Source organism: Chrysemys picta, chromosome 11 (assembly GCF_011386835.1).
Source record: "Chrysemys picta bellii isolate R12L10 chromosome 11, ASM1138683v2, whole genome shotgun sequence".
NCBI lineage: Eukaryota > Metazoa > Chordata > Testudines > Emydidae > Chrysemys > Chrysemys picta.
The window spans coordinates 12,912,079-12,931,438 of record NC_088801.1 but is presented as its reverse complement, the minus strand read 5'-3'; the positions used below and the strand labels follow the sequence as shown (position 1 = coordinate 12,931,438).

The following is a 19,360-nucleotide window of genomic DNA, read 5'->3' as shown; positions in this document are numbered from 1 at the left end:
TCAAAAACTGTCGACCAGCTCTCCTTGTACATTTAGAATTAACAATTTCTTTATTTCTCATTAAAAATAGATACATATAAATATATGTCGTGTTAATGAGGAAAGACAGTTGGCCAGCATTAGTATTTGCATTGGAGCTTGTCCTGTTATTACAACCTATGATCATTTTCTCTCTCTCTGTATATATAATCTCCCTCAAAAGGGCCTGTCATAAGAACAAAAGAATGGCTGTCCTGGGTTAGACCAATGATCTGTCTAGTCCAGCATCCTGTCTTCTGACAGTGGCTGGTGCCAGATGCTTCAGAGGGAATGAACAGAACAGGGCAATTATTGAGTGATCCATCCCCTGTCATCCAATCTCAGCTTCTGGCAGTCTGAGGCTAGAGACAACCTGAGCACATGGTTGTGTCCCTGACCATCTTGGCTAATAGCCATTGATGGACCTATCCTACATGAGTTCTTTTTTGAACCCAGTTATACTTCTGGCCTTCACAACATCCCCTAGCACCGAGTTCCACAAATTAACTATCTGTTGTGTGAACAAGGACTTACGTTAGTTTTAACTTTGCTGCTTATTAATTTCTTCGTCTGAGCCTTGGTTCTTGTGTTATGTGAAGGAATAAATAACACTTCCTCCACACCATTCATGATTTTATAAACTTCTATCATATCCCCACCTCAGTTGTCTCTTTTCTAAGATGGACACTCCCAGTCTTTGTAATCTCTCCTCAGACGGAAGCTGTTCCATACGCCTAATCATTTTTGTTGCCCGTCTCTGTACTTTTTCCAGTTCTAATATATCTTTTTTGAGATGGGGCGACCAGAACTTCACACAGTACTCAAGGTGTGGGCGTACCCTGAATGTATATAGTGACATTTCCATCTTCTTATCTATCCCTTTCCTAATGGTTCCTAACTTTCTGTTAGCTTTTTTGGCTGCTGCACAGACATTTTCAGAGAACTACACACAGTGACTCCAAGATCTCTTTCTTGAGTGGTAACAGCTCCTTTAGACCCCATTGTTTTGTGTGTATAGTTAGTATTATGTTTTCCAGTGTGCATTATTTTGCATTTGTCACTTCTCTTGTTAGCGAAAGTCTAGGCCACATTCTGTATCCTTGCTGAATCTATTGCCACAGTCGTTATTACATTTTATATTTTGAAGAAAAGTAGGGAAAAGCGTTAAGCACAAGTTCCAGTTTTGCCTTTTGTCGTAGCCAGTTATGTGTTAAGAACATGGAACTAGATTGATATTAGAAGCAGAAACTTTGGCAGAAACTCCACTTCATAAAACAAGAATACATAATTTGGCAGAAGCAGGCATCTTCACACTTGGCTAAGGGAAAACGCTTTCTAGGAGTGAACTGGAATGGTGACTCATGTACTTATCCTTAAGGGACTAAGGGGGTTGAGGAAAGGTAGCTGTGGCTAGGTCATCAGCACACTGGGAGGAGTGCGTGAAGGACTTTATATAACAAAAACCCAAGGGCGTCAGTTAGTCTAGTCTCCTTATCTTCTCAATTAAATATATTCAGTACAGTTTTTATCTGAATGGAAATATAATCCATAGTTAAAGCCCCTGGGGCTGAAAACACTTGCTACACAGGGTAGTGTTTACTGACTTCGGTCATCCTTTTAACATCAGTAGGACTACATAAAATAGAAAGCATTACAGCCAGTAATAAGTGTTTACAGGACTGGACTCTATGACTGAATATTTTTATTACAGATTGTATTTAAGTACATTGGGAATAGTGACATGGGTTAATGCATTTTACGTGAGAATCCAATTTAATGTAGCCTCTTTTTATTGAGTGATTCGTGTTTTGTTACTTTATTATTTTTTTAAAAGTCAGATTTTGACATTTACTGTAAAGAGGAAATCCTTTTCTTGACCTGGACTTAACACTTTGCACTGTGGATTTAATAATGCTCTGTATTTTTGTAATGCCTGCCGAACTGCTTTAGAAACGTTAAGGAATTAATAGCCCAATTCTGCTTGCCTTTCTCATGCAAGCAATCCCATTGATTTCAGTGAGAATACACACAGGAATATGAGTTTTGGGGTGGAGTCCCGTGCACTGTTAGAGCTGGTTGAAATTTTTTGAATTTCAAGATTTTAACAGTATTCCAAATCTTGACATTAAAAAAAAAAAAAAGAGAGAGAGAGAATTTCCGTGTTTTCACAATTTCTTCCCCCCACCATGTTTCAAAATGTTGACAAATTCATATTTAAAAAAATAAGGTATAAAGACTTAAAAGTGTCCATGCAATTCCACACCCCCTTCCTTCTCCCTTCCCCCCACTGTTTTTGGTAATCAGTTTCCTCCCCATATTACAACAGGAAAACTGAAATACAGAGAAGTACCTTTTGGCTACTTAATTTTTGGGTGCCCTACTTGAGACCCCTTAGCCCTGCTTTTCAGAGGTGCGGAACACCCATAACTCTGGTCAGGTGAAGTCACCAGGGTGAGCGCCCAGCAACTCTGAAAAATCAGTTTATCTCAGGCTGGATACCGAAAATCAATGGCCATTTTTGAAATGTTTGGCCTCCGTGACCTGTCTGAGGCCACACAGTAAGTTTGCAGCAGAGCCAGCAACAGCACACGGGAGTTCCTGAATTCTGTGTTTTAACCATAAAACCATCCTTCCAGCCTTTGTGAATTACACTGCGCAGTAATAACCACAAAACAAATCTGAGTGACATCAGACATGTGCCACCTAGTTTGTCTTGTAATCCGGTGTAATCAACAAACAAGCCAACCCTTCTGGCTACGTTCTGCACTTGGACATGTGCATAATTTATATTCCTGCTAATGAGAATAACACATGTGTCATGAAGAGCATTTCCAGACATGGCAGAAAAGGGGGTGTTCTTTTTAAAAGGGGTGAGAATCCAATGCTTTTTCCCATAAGGATTTGAATGTTCAGTTGTACGGCATGTAGGGTTACCATACGTCCGGTTTTTCCCAGACATGTCCTGCTTTTTGGTAATCAAACCCCCGTCCGGGGGGAATTTCCAAAAAGCCGAACGTGTCCGGGAAAAATACTCCCTGGCTTACTTTAGAGCGGGCGCCGGGGGCTGCTGTGCTCCCTGACTCCTGGGCTCTGTAAGAGCTGAGCTGCCCGAGCGCTACTTCCCCTCCCGGGCTCCGGGGGCGCAGGGTCCAGAGGCATGGGGGCTGCCCGAAGCTGGTAGCGCTCGGGCATCTCGGCGCTTACAGAGCCCAGGAGTTCAGGGAGCACAGCAGCCGTTGGAGCCTGGGAGGGGAAGTGCCCGGCTGGGGGCGCAGGGTCTGGAGACATGGGGTCTGCCCGAAGCCCGAGCACTACCGGCTTCACGGTTTGCTGGGCAGCCTCCAGACCCTGCGCCCCCGGCTGGGCGCTTCCCCTCCCGGGCTCCGTGAAGCTGGTAGCGCTCGGGCAGCCCATTTCGCATGGCTGGGAGGGAGGAGGGGGAATTCAGGGCGCTCAGGGGAGGGGGCGGAGTTAGGGCGGGGACTTTGGAGAAGGGGCGGGGATGGGGCGGAGTTGGGCGTGGAAGGGGTGGAGTTGGGGTGGAGCCGGGGTGGGAAAGGGATGGGGCCAGGGCCCCGTGGAGTGTCCTCTTATTTTATTTTTTAAATATGGTAACCCTAACGGCATGCCAAGCACCGGAAAATAGACAAAACTACAGTCATGCTAGTCAAGCCAGGAATTAATCCCCCAAATGTCTTATTTCACAGTCAATGTCTGCACCACAAACCCTTGTCTGCATGATGGAAAATGCGTTATTAATGGTGTTATGGGCAAATATCAGTGCAAGTGTTCACCAGCCTGGCAAGGAGAAGACTGCAGTGAAGGTAAAGGACAGTATTGCAGCCAATGGCCCCTCTGTCTTATCATAGAATATCTGGGTTGGAAGGGACCTCAGGAGGTCATCTAGTCCAACCTCTGGCTCAAAGCAGGACCAATTCCCAGACAGATTTTTGCCCTAGATCCCTAAGTGGCTCCCTCAAGGATTGAGTTCACAACCCTGGGTTTAGCAGGCCAATGCTCAAACCACTGAACTATCCCTCCCCCAATTCAAGCACCATCAAATAAATCAGTCTGCATTGCCTGAATGATAGCAGTTTGTAGAAATAGGCCATGATCCTAGTGGCTAGAGTACCAGTGTGGAACTCAGAAGACCTGGGTTCTGTTTCGGGTTCTGCCACTAGCCTGTTGAGTGACCTTGGGCAAGTTCCTTCACCTTCACTTTGAGATCTACTGATAAAAAGTGATTGATAAGAGCTAGGCATTATTATTCACAGGGGCTGAAGCAAAGTCAGTAAAACTACTGAACGAGAATGGGAAAGCTGTTTGCATTTATTCACTCAACTCCAGTAGGATAATCAAGAACAGGATAAATAATAAGTGGTAATGATGCAGTGAGTCATACAGCAATACACAGAGGGTCTTCTAGTTCTACTGCCAAGGATTCCTTGTAATTCTGTGATTCTACTGGCTGTTGTTTTCTCCCTTGTTTCAGATGTGGATGAATGTCTTTCTAATCCATGCCCAGATTTGGCCACATGTAATAATACTCAGGGCTCCTATGTCTGCAAATGTCCTCTTGGATACCGGCTAGAAAAAGGAAAATGCAATTTAGGTAAGAGAATTGCACTGCAAAAAAAAGAAAGAAATACACGGTTAAAAATAAAAATCTAAGACAGAAATAAAACCAGGGATCAGACAAATCCTTTCCTTTAAAATTCAGCTACTGATGGTTGGTTTCTGTTAGCATAATTGCCTTTTATTGTCTATACCGATATGTAGTCTACTGTATTTTGAAATGTCCTGGGGATTTAGTAATATTTAAAGATTTCCTCCACTTTTGTAAAGCTATAGAAACAGCATGTTTCAAATAATGGTTACAGGTTTATTTGTATTTTAAGGACAGAAAATCCAGATTTTTTTAATGAATTCTAACAATCCAAAAGATTTCCACAAAGTACTTAGATCCCACTCCTACAAAAACTTAGGCACATGTTAGTAGGGCCATTGTGTAACTTGACTTTAGTAGGTCTAATCATGTACATAAAGTTAAGCAACTGTGTAAGTCTTTGTAGGAACAAGGCCTTATTTTGTAGCTTTCGTTTAGCATAGAGCACAATTATTCAATACCCAAGTTCCATCACCTCTATATGCAAGACGACTCCGAATTTCAGGCTTTTCTCATGACCCATTGTAGAAGTGACTTTGTTTTACAAGACTTTACTGTGAGCCACGATCTGAAAGAATTACAAATGTGAAAACAGTGCTATTGAATCATGTCTGAGGTATTAATGAAGGGCATTTTTAAGATGGACTGCTAGGATAGCAAATGATTTGATTTATTTTACACTAAGAAAAGGGCAGATTATATAAACACCGTGAATCTAATTCTCCTTTTATTATGCCAGTGTAAATCAGGAGCCAGAGAAGTCAATGAGGTTTCTCTGGTACAAAACTTGCTGTGAGAGGAGCACCTGGCCTCTGTGTGTAGCCTGAAGGCATGGGAAAGGATTGGAGGCTTTCTAATGTTATCAGCAACTGTATTTGTCTTTTGGATGAGATATAAAGCTGAAGCTGTGATCTCCCATTTTCACTGACAATCTCATGACATTTAATAGAAGATTTAGGGATAGAATCCCTGCTATTCTGACCAAATTCCAACTTGGGTTATTAGTTTCTGCCCCCAGGCTTATATAAATCTAGGTAGGCAAGAGTGCTTTTAACTCTAAACTGTACCTCATCTCAAAGGGCATCATGCATTTCAGTCCCAAAGTTACCTAAATCCCACACAAATTTGACATCTCTTCTCTCGTATTGTTGAAAATTAAATATTGCCAACCCCAAGCCTTCAAAACTCATGAGTCAGGCGCCCCCAAAATCAAGACATTAGCTTAAAAATCATAAGATTTAAAAAAAAAACAAATAGATTTTGAATGATTTTTATTTGCCTTCTAGTTTTTGAGTCTTGAGGTTTGTAGCAGGATGGTCCGATGACCAGTTGTCCTATTGGTCAGGTCGTGGTATTATGGTTTCTGCCAGCCTAGTCAACCCAGAGGGGCCCTGGCTGCAGCCTGCGGATACAGACTAACACGGCTTCTACTCTGAAATCAATCACTTGTGTGTACTCAAATTGCTTTCACAGAGGTTCTATCACTACAGAGGACTGGGGGAGTGGGCAAGGTAGGGGGATCTGGGCCCACCCGTTCCACTGGGTCTTGACCCAGTACCCTAGGGGTTTATCAAAGCATTTGGCCCAGCTATTGAGCTACCCCAAATTATATTTTCCCCTGGGTCACTTCCTACCAGTCTGGAGCTATTCCAGTTGGAACATGGTCGCTGGCTTCAGAGACACTCTTCAGTCTCTTAGTGTCCTGTTGAAGCAAATCTCTTTTAGGGCTTTCAGCTCCCCAAAAGTGTGGGTGGGGGGCAAAATACCTGCTTCTAGAGCAGCCTTCACAAAGCTGTGGCCACTCCTGACACAGCTCTCAGCTTCAGTCTTGCTTCCTTGGGGGAGCTTGCAGCTCCCTCCCCACTTCCCTGAGCTACCAGTGTATCTGCTGTGGGAACATGCTGTGCATGTAGGCAGGGCCCACCCCTTAGCTCAATATTGCTCCACTCCCAGCCAGCTTCAGTGTGGGGCCTGTGGACCCCATCACAACTTTACACCTGGTCACATTTTCAAGCTTTTCTCTACACCGACAAGGGCTAAAAAATTACTAAAAAAAAAAAAAGTTGAGGTTCTCACCTAATCACATGCCTCCAGTAGCTGAGGCTTTAAGAAAACCACCAAATATGGCGAAACATACCAGAAAATCATGAGAGTTGGCCACACTGAAGTTATTCAAATCAGAAATAAAGACTCTTGTAACTGGGGTTACAGAAAGAGTTATTTACACTGGAGGTATGAATCCCACAATATTTAAAGTTTCCCGCATTAACAATGTTTTTGTGTCCCTCCTTTGGAGTCTCTGTCATCCATTGCACTCCATAGTTGGGCCATGGCAGGTTGTGTGGTGTGCTGCTCTTTCTGAGCCTACAGCAACTTCACCTCAACAGCTGTATGCAATTTTGGGCACTACAACATAGGAAGGATTTGGAAAAATTAAAAAAAAAAAAAAACCCAGCAAGATCAAGATACGAGTTGCAAAGAATGGAAGATTAGAAATGGAATGAGTAAAATATATACAGTATAAAAAAGAGACTTGGTGGAGGGGGGAAAGGCAGATGATCTTGATCTATCAAGACCTTCAGAACAACCATATAAATGTCCCTATAGAGACAGAGAGATTATACTGTATACAGTACAAAAATAATTGCACCCAGCAAAACATAGTTACCTCTCTGGCGGAATGCAGACTGATTAACAGCAAGTAGTACCACTGCACATCAGGTTAGGACAGGAAATGAAAAAGAACAGCTCTCTCTTCAATTTAAGCTACGGGAGTATTCAGTTAGATTACCTGTAACTATCTGAGCTGGAATTTCGCTAGGACACGGGGGCTGACACACAATCTCTTGTGAAGAATCCCGTGGGATCTGTGCTTTTTAGTGGTAAACTCATTCATAGGTTTCCCATTGCTATAGCCCTTGCAGTTTTCAACCAGGCTAACCCCTGTCTAGCTCATGGGACATGATAAGATCGCAGCATGGGGTATCAAAGCTGCATGCATTGTAGCTAACAGGCTTTGTTTTTAATTTTAGCAAGAACATTTGTTTATCAAGTTGCACTGAAACTGAACACTACTCATGGGAAGTATTCTGAACTCCCTCGAATTGAAGATGAAATAATAACAATGGTAAGTGTCCTCTCTAGAACAGTGATCTCCAAACTTTTTTGATTGCGCACCCCATCAGTAAAAAAATTTTGAGCATGCACCCCCGGCCGAAGCAAAAAAAAAAAACCGCTTGGACTCTCGGCCAAACTGCCGAGGGAGGGGGAAAAAAAAAGCGGCGCTACTCTGGCGGCGCTCCAGCCGCGCACCCCGAAGGATCCTCTTGCGCACCCCCGTGGGTGCGCACACCCCACTTTGGAGACCACTGCTCTAAAACATTAACAAATGCTGCTACGTGTAGATTTCATCCAGCGTCGTCATGATCTGTGCAACAAAGCACAAGATACAGAGACTCTAAATCATGGGTTTATCTTTGTACCAATGAAATTTTATGGTTCAGGCATTTCTCATTTACTATGTCATGACCATGTCAGACGCTAAGGGCTTTTCCTCAAAGACTGTAAAATATGTTGTAAGCAAGACACAAGAAGTAATTCTTCTGCTCTACTTTGCACTGATTGGGCTTCAGCTGGACTATTGTGTCCTGTTCTGCATGCCACATTTCAGGAAAGCTTTGGACAAATTGGAGAAAGTCCAGAGAAGAGCGACAAAAATGATGAAAGGTCTAGAAAACATGACCTATGAGGGAAGATTGAAAAAAAGGGTTTGCTTAGTCTGGAGGAAAGAAGACTGAGAGGGGACATAACAGTCTTCAAGTAAACCTTCCTAACTGTGAGGGTGGTTAAGCACTGGAATAAATTGCCTGGGGAGGTTGTGGAATCTCCATCATTGGAAATTTTTAAGAACAGGTTAGACAAACACCTGTCAGGGATGGCCTAAATAACACTTAGTCCTGCCATGAGTGCAGGGGACTGGACTAGAAGACCTCTCGAGGTCCCTTCCAGTTCTGTGAGTCTATGAGTCTGTTATTCCAGTGCTTTGTAACAGACTTTGTGTTTGTGTGGAAAGGAAAAAATGAATCGGCTCTTTGGGGCAAAACGTGTCTTGGGGGGAGGGATAGCTCAGTGGTTTGAGCGTTGGTCTGCTAACCCCAGTGTTGTGAGTTCAATCCTTGAGGGGGCCACTTAGGGATCTGGGGCAAAATCAGTACTTGGTCCTGTTAATGAAGGCAGGAGGCTGGATTCAATGACCTTTCAAGGTCCTTTCCAGGTCTAGGAGATAGGATATCTCCTTTAATTTTTTTTGTTTTTTAATTTTTTTATTTCTTTGGTATTTTTTTTGTTCTGTTTGTACAGCACCTAGCTCAGTGGGGTCCTAGTCTACAACTGGAGCTCCTGGTTGCTACCACAATACAAATAAATCATAAGAATGCTGCGTTTGCAGAAGAGTACACATTAGACAAACTGCGTATAGCCGAATAATACTGGCTGGTGTTCATGCTATTCCAGTCTAAGTTGCCCATCTCTGGGAAGGCAGAAACCACTGTTGATTACCCCCCTGGAGAGCCAAGCTTCACCAGTGAGATATGGGACAAGAAAGAATCACCTCAGCTCTTCCTTCATGCCAGTGAATGGGCTTCTTTAGATGTGGAACCTGAATCATTAGCTGCTTTTTTTCCCCCCTTGGCTGAGAGATGGCTTGACCAGGCAGGAAATAAGGATGGATGATTAGGCTGATAATTATATTAAAAGATCTGCACATTTTTTTATTCTTATTTCATCCCCCATCCCATCAATACCTCAATGGAGAGACCCTGCTTCAAGGAGGCTGAGTGAGTTAGACTAAGGCAAAGCTCATTCTGACTAGGCTGGGGCTGCCTATAGGCTTGTATTGAGTACCCTCCCCCTAGTGGTTTGTTGTTGTACTGCAGTTTCCAGTGTAGGGGATATAAAGATCTTTATTGCAGGTTCAGAGGCAAACTCAGGACCAATCATCCTGGATTCCCCCAGTTTCAGCAACAAGTCTCATAAATACCAACCTGGTGCTGAAGTTGCTTGGAAACGATAACTGTGGCTCGGAGTACTCTACAAGCTAGGGTTGGGATTCCCCTGCTGGCGTACACGTACTCCACTACTCACAGCGAGCTAGCACGAGTATCAATAGCAGGGTAGCCGTGGTAGCGCTGGCAGTGGCCGCACGGCGTAGCTGTGCCACGTACGTACCCACCAGTTTCAGGCAGGTTTATACTTGGCACAACTAAGCCGTGCCTCCGCGGCAGCTACCGTGGCTACACGGTTATTGAAACTTGCGTAGCTCAGTACAAGCGAGTGCGAGTTTGTGTAGACAAGCAGGAGAATCAAACGCCTTGCTCATAGTGGAGAGGTAGCACGTGTATCATTCATACCAAGGATAGTTCTCTTGCCTACCATGTCTTCATTCTTACCTTCGCACACGTTAGATCAGCTTTTTAGCAGACATTGGTCACAGCAGTTCACTGGGCCTGTTTACCAAGCAAGGCGGCGTGTCTGGTGACATAGCTAAAGCAGCAGGAAGATGGGCTTACAGCCTCCGTGATATTGACTAAACAGACTTAGGACTGAGCCTGAGACTCTTTCCTTGAGTGTGGGATTCGGGGGGAGGCGCCTTTGATGATGTGCAGCATCCAAGTGTGTCGTTCTGAATACTGCCTTATGCAGGCCTCTTTCCCCACTGTTTGCTGGCTGGTCCTCACCCTTTGTGCTCACTGCACAGCAGGCCCAGGACAGATGTCCATTTTTACAAACCATAGGACTTTGCTAATGTCCAAAGCTGCACAATGGCGACTTCATCCTTCCCTTGTTGACAATACAAAGGCCCCTCTGTCTCATTGAAATAGGAGGCTGTTGCGAAGGTCAGAGATCCCTGTTTAATTCCCGAACAGTAATAGAATATTCATTCTTTCCTTCAGCTGAACATGTCTCTTTCAACGTTACCTGGCTATTACAACTCAGTGGTTAAAGCTGCAAGGTAAGGAATGGAATACAATGTATGTGTTAGGGATGTATATGTTGGGGAGGACCAACCTCCTTGATCTGAACAGACTAAAACTCTGGGGAAGTTCAGCTCTGGATACAAACTTTGCAGTTGATAATAAGATAGACACAGTGTGGCCTAAGAGGACTCACTCTGGAACTGGGAGCAAGGAACATCTTAGTACTCTGCCCATGACTTGCTTTGTGGCCTTAGGCAAGTCACTTATGGCCTGATTTTCAGAAGTGCTGACCAACCCCAGTTCCCAGTGAAGTCAATGACACCTGTTTTCAAAATCAGATCATTAATATCCCTAAGCCTAACTTTGCCCCTGAAAAATACGAGAATCTCCTCTCACTGGCTTCATTGTGAATTACTTGTATCCCACTGTGGACAGAATTGGGTCTAGCTCAGTGGTTTGAGCATTAGCCTGCTAAACCCAGGGTTGTGTGTTCAATCTTTAAGGGGGCCACTTAGGGATCTGGGGCAAAATCAGTGCTTGGTTCTGCTAGGGAAGGCAGGGGGCTGGACTTGATGACCTTTCGTGGTCTCTTCCAGTTCTATGAGATAGGTATATCTCCATATAAAATAAAAATGTATATGTTCGCCCTGTCTGTAAAGTGGGGGTAATATAAGAGAGGGTTGTTATGGGTACTTAGCTAATGTTTGGACAGTCTTTTCAATATACATCAAGTGTTTTATACATGCTATGTGTTACTGGTATTAATAATAGCAATCTGCCGAGGACATATTAACAATGAAATAAAATGCAAAACGGTGATGCATAGTTTTTTTTTGGCAGGGAGTCCAATTCTGTCCGAGTTTCAGTCCAAACCACCTTTTCTTTAGCATCTAACGTGACGCTTTTTGACATTGATAGAAGTGTACAAAGCTACAATAGAACTTGCAAAACTCCTGCTGAAACCTGCCAGTTCATCTCCAACCTTACGCTGCTCCACAGAGGTAAATAACATCCGGATTGATCATAATGAAAGTGGAAAGCAATCAGCCTTTTATTTGTTCGTTTGTTCTTAAAGTGACTGTGGCCCTCTGAAAAGTCCCTTTCGAATATTTATCTCATTTAAATGGAAGTCATCTTAAAGCCTCTGCAGCATAAAAAGAGACTGCAGATTTCAAGCTTTATCTTACTCACATGTGTGAGAAATCTGTCTCTTTGTGAAAACATTACATGGGTGAAAGACATTACACAGCACAGAATTACAGTCATTGTGAATGGTCCTTTCATCTCTGGGGTACGGCATTGAATCCCATCCAGATCAAAAAAATACAAGACTTATTCTAACCACATGGTTTGAACCTATCAAAATGATTTGAGTGCAGGGCTTAGTGCTGCTAAAAAAGGGGAGGGTGACAGCAAGTGAGGTTTATAGTGAGACAAGCCTTTCCAGTCAATTTGATTATAGCGTTTCTTGGCTGCTATAGTTAATCTGTACCTGCTGGGGGTTGGGTTTTTCTTGGTGCCAGATTCCACTGGTGAAAATGAACGGTATTAAAATGGTTCGAGGCAAAGTAACATTTCTATACAGACCCCTCCACCTGCCAAGGACCAAACATGGGATGCAGTGTGTGACTAAGAACCAAAACATGATTCGTGCAGGAAACTTTAAAATGCTGTTGGATTCCTTCCTTCCATGGACATAGGTTTCCGTAGCCTCCGTTTCATGAGACTGTATTCCTGATGTTACAGTCCAAGTGAGGGGACCCCAAATTTGTGTGCAACACAGGTAGCCTTCAGACTAAAATGAGTGTTATCCCATGAAACAAGGGACATTTGAGAGACAGGTTTCCATTAAAAAAATCTACACCCAGAGCTTTGTGACATAGCTGTAGATGTTTTGCTTTGAGGATGAAAGTTGGCAACATTTAGCCATTTTTCTGAAAGAAAAACAACATTTAAAACAATTTAAAGAAAAATTGGTCTGGCCATTTAAGCTAAATAAACATAAAAATGAGAAAGTTGGGAGTTTTTCACTCCTTTTCTCAGGGGCTATTTTGCTTATCTAATCTGACCTCCTGCATAACACATGCCAAAGCTCTTCACCTGCTAATTCCTGCCGCCAGCCCAATTAAAGTGGTGGCATTAGATTTGATAAACCAGCTGAGACCAAGTCCAGCGGGTGGCCTCTTCCGCACTTTCATTTTGGGAGGGTTAGTGTCTAACTTCCCATTAAAGATAAACAGAATTGTCGACAGCACAAATTCTTCTGTTACAGAAGTATTAAAAATCAAGCTGACAAATTCAGAAGCGAAGGGAATCGAGATGAGCTGGGACAGTAAAGAATTGTGAGCTCCAGTTGGGAGACATAATGTCATAGAAGTTGTAGCAATGATTTATTGTTATCCAAGTTCACCCAACTTGACCCAGCTCTCCTCAGTCAGGCCTGAATCAAAGCCCAGCAAAGCTAATGGAAGCCTTTCTGCGGACTGCAGGGGGCGCTGGATCAGGCCTGTAGTTCAGTTATGAATCTTTACAGGCAGTAAGTAACTCCATTTCTTTTAATTCTTTTATTCTGGCCAACTACATTTCTGTGACTCAGCATTAAGATGACGGGATCCATTTTCATGCTGCTTAAGCCTGTGGAGAGGATTTGGGTCTATTACAGTGATCAGATGGTTATTGGGGTTTCCTTGTTCTGCAATCAAATATGTTGCACAGCCTGGTTCAGAATCCATAAAGGCGCAGAGAACTGGTCTTGGGAAGCGCATTCCTGTACTGCAGAATTCACTCACTAATACCTTGTACTTATATAGCCCTTCTCGTCTTCAAAGTACTTCACAAACATTAATTGCTCATTTTCCTGTGTTGCTGTATTAAAGAGAATGGAAATGAGGCAAGGTTAAGTAATTTGCCCAAGGCCACATAGAGTATGTCTACATTGCAGTTAGACAACCATGGCTGACCCGTGCCAGCTGACTCGGGCTCACCAAGCTCGGGCTAAGGGGCTGTTTAATTCTGAAACCTGTGGTGTAGTTGTTCGGGCTCGGTTCTGCAGCCCAAGCTCTGGGACCCTCCAATCTCGCAGGGTCCTAGAGCCCAGGCTTCAGCCTGAGCCCCAACGTCTACACCGCAACTAACCAGCCCCTTAGCCTGAGCCGAGGAGCCCAAGTCATCTGGCCCGGGACAGCCACGCGTTTTTAATTGCAGTGTAGACATACCCATAGACTCAAGATTAGAGCTAGGATTAGAATTCATGAGTTTCTAGCTCCTGGTTCTATGCTAAGAGCAGTGGGCCATACCCCTCTCTTTCTCTATTCTCCTAGTTTGGTTTGTTTGTACCAGAAGTGTGGGGAAACTCCATTTTGGCTCAAATTATAACAGTGTTTGTGGAGTATGCTGCTGTGGTTCTCCTTAATATATAATACATCTTTACATGTCAGAGGTCTGTCTGTCTGCTAGAGGGCAAAGATGTGAGGGCATTTACACTGGAAGAGCTTTACAGAGTGAAGGATACTCTGTTTCTCTCTAACAGGGATTTAATATTTGTGTCCCTTACTCTGAAAGAAATCATCTAGACCGGAAACAGTTCTTTTTTTAACTGAAGATTTCATACACATTTAGACTGAATATCATGTACAACTTTGTAATGGAGAGAACTGTAAGACTACTGAATTCTTTCAAGGGATTACTAGATTGGACAAAGCACTCAAGAATATATTGCAAGGAACAATGCTGTGTTGGTTGGTAGGAGATAGACCTGATGACTCAGTAGGTCTTTTCCATCTCTAATATCTGTTGATGATCAATGTGCATAACAGTGTATTTACAAGGACATGTGCTGATACTGGTGATGTCTTTATGGTAGTTGGCGGTTTGTGTAAACAGAAGGACCCTGAATGCGACAGAGAAACTTCGGAATGCACCGACAAGGATGGCATTGCAGTCTGTCAGTGCAAGAGTGGATACTTTAAATACAAGAAGATAGATCATTCCTGCAGAGGTATTGTTCTTTTCACAGCCAGGTTTGCTTTGGTTTTTGCTTAATATTTTGTTTCCAGTTGAAATGATTTTCACACATGTGTTCTTTGTATTTCTTTGCATGCTAAGCAGCTCAGTATTATGAATAAATATTAACAGTTTAGATTTCCTCCATTTGGATTTGGTGCTTTACAGTAGAAATTGAAGATATTCTCTTTCACTACAGTAATCATAATATTATCACTTTCGGGAGCCTGCTGTTCAAGTCAGAAAGATCCAGTGAAAAGAGACAAGGAGTTGGAATGCCAGAGGCAACAGTTCAGTGGCATAGTACACAGATGACAAAGCACACTTTTTTGTGTTGCTCTTTTGTCTGAACTCCAGGGGAAGTAAAGATAATTGTTTTAAATTCACAAGCTGTATTTATGTATCCTTAATATTTTGAAATGACCAAGTAGCTGTGAAGGAGTGTGAATTTATTTGATCTTAAAAAGGATCATAATAGACATTTAAATACAAGAGCCAGTATCTCTTAACTACTGCCTTAGCAGACACAGAGCTATTTCACTACATTTTAAATAAATTAAGGTCACTTTTGCTCCTGTAGTGATCAAAATAAATGTATATAGGTTCAATGGAGCCCATTACCTGCTTAGACTAGTCACTCCCGTGGTGTGTCGTAAGAAGTCCAGCTTCCTGATCATTAATACACTTATGACTTTGATGGTTATTTTTGTTTTTGGCCGTGATTGCAACATGCTAGATACTGTATAAATGTGTGGGAAGAGTGTCCCTGCTCCAGAGAGCTCACAATCTACAAAAGATGACACCCTCTTCCCCTCTCTGTCTTATGAAGCAGCCAGTTGATGATTAGTCATGTTTTGACAATATCACAATTTGTAAGAGACCACACGGGCATTGGATTGGGACCTAGGAGTCCTGGCTTCTAACCTTGGCTCAGCTATTCCATGTGATCTTGGGTAGGACACTTCACCTGATTGTGCCTCTGTTTCCCCACCCAATCTTTCTTTGGGACAAGGTGTATCTCTTGCTATATTTATGTACAGCGCCTTGCACAGTGAGGCCCCAATCTCAGTTGGGATCTGTACGTGCTATTGTAAAACAAATGAATCCTTTGTGAGTGTATACATGTGGGGGGACGAGGGGAGTGCATGTGTGTAGGGTGGTATTTTTGTTAAGGTATGTTGACTATCCCCAATTAGTCCTTAACCTTGCCATCCTTAGTTGGCTAGGTTCTTGTCGACAGCATAATAAAAGAACCTTGTCAAATAGCACTAAACAATTCTAGTCAGGTTTGCAGTAGCTTTGAAGTTAGCTTAAAATCATCTAATCTGCCTTTGCTAAAAAATATGTGATAATGTTTCCCTGCTTTGCCCTCATACGTGTAATGGGATCACCAGCAGCACTGGCATCTAACAGCAACAAAGAGGAGGAGACAGGATGTGTGAAACCCACATAAAATAACATCTAGTTTTTATTTCAATAGGCTCCAGTCAGAGAAAGTAGCGTTCCTTTTTTTCCCTCTAAGAATGGAGGAAGGTGCGGGGGTCAGACCAGATGATCATAATGGTCCCTTCTGACCTTAAAGTCTATGAGTCTATGTCTCTATGTCAAATGATGAAGAGATTGCTGCAGTGTAACTTGCAGCGGGTGGGGCTGAGAAGAAGGATGGTCCAGTGGTTAGGGTGCTAGCCTGGGCCTTGGGAGATCCAGCTTTAGTTTCTTGCTCTGGCACAGACTTCCTGTATGGCCTTGGGCAAGTCACTTCGTCTCTCTGTGCCTCAGCTTCCCACCTGTAAAATGGGGGTAATAGTATTTATCCATCCCCGGGGAAATGCTGTGAGGAGAATAAAGATTGTGAGATGCTCAAATGCTATGATAATAGGGGCTTTGTAAGTATCTCAGATGGGATGGGATCATTCTGTTCTCATTCCATCTATAAAATAAATGGGATACTTTATTGGTCAAGGGGCTTGCAGCAGAGCAATAAAAGACACCCCATCACCTCTGTTGTGATAAAACGAGCAGGACAATCAGGACATTTTAGAGAGGATGACACCTCCATGAGCTTGCAAATGGCATAGGTGAAAATTACTCTGCAGCAGATGGTCTTTGACACACCTTTGTGCTGAGGGGAATTTTACCTCCATATTGTCAAGAGCTGGGGACAGAGCGGGAAGCCGTCTTCTTTAGTGACCCGCAGTATGTGGGAGTGGGGCAAGACCTTCAAAAGAGCTCATGGCTAGATTTTTCAAGTGCTCAGCATTTGCAGTTGGGGCCCGATATTTGACAGAGCTGTGCTCCCATATAGCCCTCGTTGTGTGATCCAGATTTTCAAAAGGACTCAGCACCCAGCAGCTCCCAATTTGACATTTATAGAGATTTTTTTTCAAAAGTGTGCCAGACCCAACGTGCTGAGCTCTTTTGAAAAACTGCCCTGTATACAGGTGCCTAAAAAGGGACTAAGGTGTCTGGAAAAACTGGCCCTGATTGTGAGTGCGGAAAATGTAGCCCATAGCATGTTAAATGTTCGCAAGTGGTAATTCTAAGTATAGTGTTTCTTCCTGTGGGAAATGCCTATTGTACTAGGCTACCCGGAATCCTTTACAGGAAGTTGGGTGTGATTTGGAGAGGACAAAAGGCATGGTGAATGGTCAGCAGCAAACTTCCAGGTGTGTCTCTTTCCTGACTAAAAGCTAAAGCCCACTTGTGGGAAATCTGCTCCTTGGAACACACTGGTAATTCTGGCTCCACAAATATCTAATATCAATGAGGTTTAAGGGAGGAGTTCTCAAAGGAGCCGGAAGGAGCTTGAAAATCTCAGCCTAAATACCATTCATCATGCGTTCCATTCATCTCCAGGTAGCTGCCGTTCCCATCCTTTCCAGGACATGGCCCCAAGCCTGCAGGGTTGATGAAGAAAAGGCCACCACAGGCTCGCCGTGTCGGCTTCTGCGGGGTGCATTTTTCTCAATAAAACCAAGTGCCCTTGTGTGAGCAGAGAGAGGCTCTCATCACTTCCTCCCATCCAAAAGGTTCCAAGAGACCCCTCAGGCATTCACTGGGTGAGGGAGGTCAAGCTGGACAAAAAGAAATCCTGAGTGAAAAGTCAAAAGAGGATTGGAGTTGAACGTTCTGCCTGGCTGCAGGCCTCTCTAGTCCTTAATATCCCTCACCCCGCCCCCTTCCATCTCCCAGTTTAGAGTCATAGGCATAGTTTGACTTCTATATTTGGGAGGCAGCTCCAATCAGGCTAATGGGGACGTGCCTGGGGTCCAATTCCGCGCCTTGCGGGGGCAACGCACCCCCTGCCTTCTCCAAACTACACCTATGTTTAGATTTCGGATTAGCCAGTAATAGTTAAAAGCTTGGAGAGTGGGAGTGGCACAGTGAGCTCTCTTCGAAGCAGAGTCAAAGGAACTGGAGAGAGGTGTGGGAGGGAAGCCAGCAGCATGACAGGAGGGGGAGAGCGGGTGGGGTAGTGAAAGGGAAATAGGAGCAAAGAGTTCTGCAGCTCTGCATTACATTTAAAGAACCCTCAGATGCACAGAAATGGCGCATCCAGGACCTGCCCCTGCCCTCCATGCGATAGCTTTCCTGTCTGTGAGACTGGAAAATTTTGTTTGCAGTAAGTGGTGGGTGCATTGACTGCAGCTGCATCCCTGTGGGTGAGGGATTGGGGTCAGGTTGGGCCACAAAATCCGCCAGTCCTTCCCCACTCCCCAAGCAGCAGAAGAGTGCTAGGGCTGTGGAGACGACACTAATTGTTAGGCTGCAGTCACCTTTGTGGAGCGCAGCCTGGAAGATAGGATTGCTACCAACGCAGGGTTCTGTAATGCCCAATCTAGTTACTCAGGCTGGGGGAAGATTTCCCCAAGTCCCTCTCGTGGATCTTGTAACATGAACAAACCACTCAATCTCTGCTCTTTTGCTGACAGGTCAGGTGTATACAATTTTGTATTTACTTGCTTGTTGTCCTGGTTTCTGGTTGACTGAGACACTTATCACTTGTCTTTCTACTTGTGGACTCTTCCTTGTAGGGTGACCAGATGTCCCGATTTTATAGGGACAGTCCTGATATTTGGGGCTTTTTCTTATATAGGCACCTATTACCCCCCAAACCCATCCTGATTTTTTCCACTTGCTGTCTGGTCACCCCTACTTCCTTAATTTTATAAAAATCAAAAGAGAAAGTTCATAATAAATCTAATACAATTAATATGATGGACAGACTTAATTATGAATGATGATTGGCAATTAAATAGCCAAAAAAAACTACAATCGTGAGATATTGAAAAAATTGGTTAAAAAAAAAAGCCAGACAGGTTTAAAAGGGAAATGAAAGCAGCAATAAAAAATAATATAAATAACAAATGGAAAAAAGGAAAAGTTGATAGCAGTGAAAATATTTGGTTAGGGAAGGAAAAGGATACAAGGAGAAATCTATGACCAGAAGAGTTAAGTACAATAGTAAGGAGTTTTTTAAGTATTTCAGGAACTGAAGAAGTCCTAATAATGGTATTGGCCCATTATTAGATGAAAAAGGTAGAACTGTTGAGCAGAAAAGGCAGAAGTGTTCAGTAAATATTTCTATTCTTGGAAAAATCAGATAATGTATTCATATCATATGATGAAATACTTTTCATTCCAACAATAAATAAGAAAGATGTTAAATAGCAGCTACTAACATCAAACAGTTTTTAAA

At 43.3% G+C, this 19,360-nt stretch overlaps 1 protein-coding gene across 7 annotated transcripts in view; it reads left to right on the top strand.

The window, feature by feature from the left end:
• Nucleotides 1–19,360, top strand: part of HEG1 (heart development protein with EGF like domains 1) — a 95,465-nt gene that overhangs the window by 51,713 nt on the left and 24,392 nt on the right. For 6 of the 7 annotated variants that reach the window (XM_024104816.3, XM_065561533.1, XM_024104815.3 and 3 more), the window contains 6 exons: nt 3,726–3,842; nt 4,511–4,630; nt 7,717–7,811; nt 10,636–10,694; nt 11,500–11,660; nt 14,522–14,656. In XM_024104816.3, coding sequence (XP_023960584.2) covers nt 3,726–3,842; nt 4,511–4,630; nt 7,717–7,811; nt 10,636–10,694; nt 11,500–11,660; nt 14,522–14,656 — 687 coding nt within the window. The remainder of the gene's footprint in view (nt 1–3,725; nt 3,843–4,510; nt 4,631–7,716; nt 7,812–10,635; nt 10,695–11,499; nt 11,661–14,521; nt 14,657–19,360) is intronic. The other variant, XM_024104814.3, reaches the window with a different exon arrangement.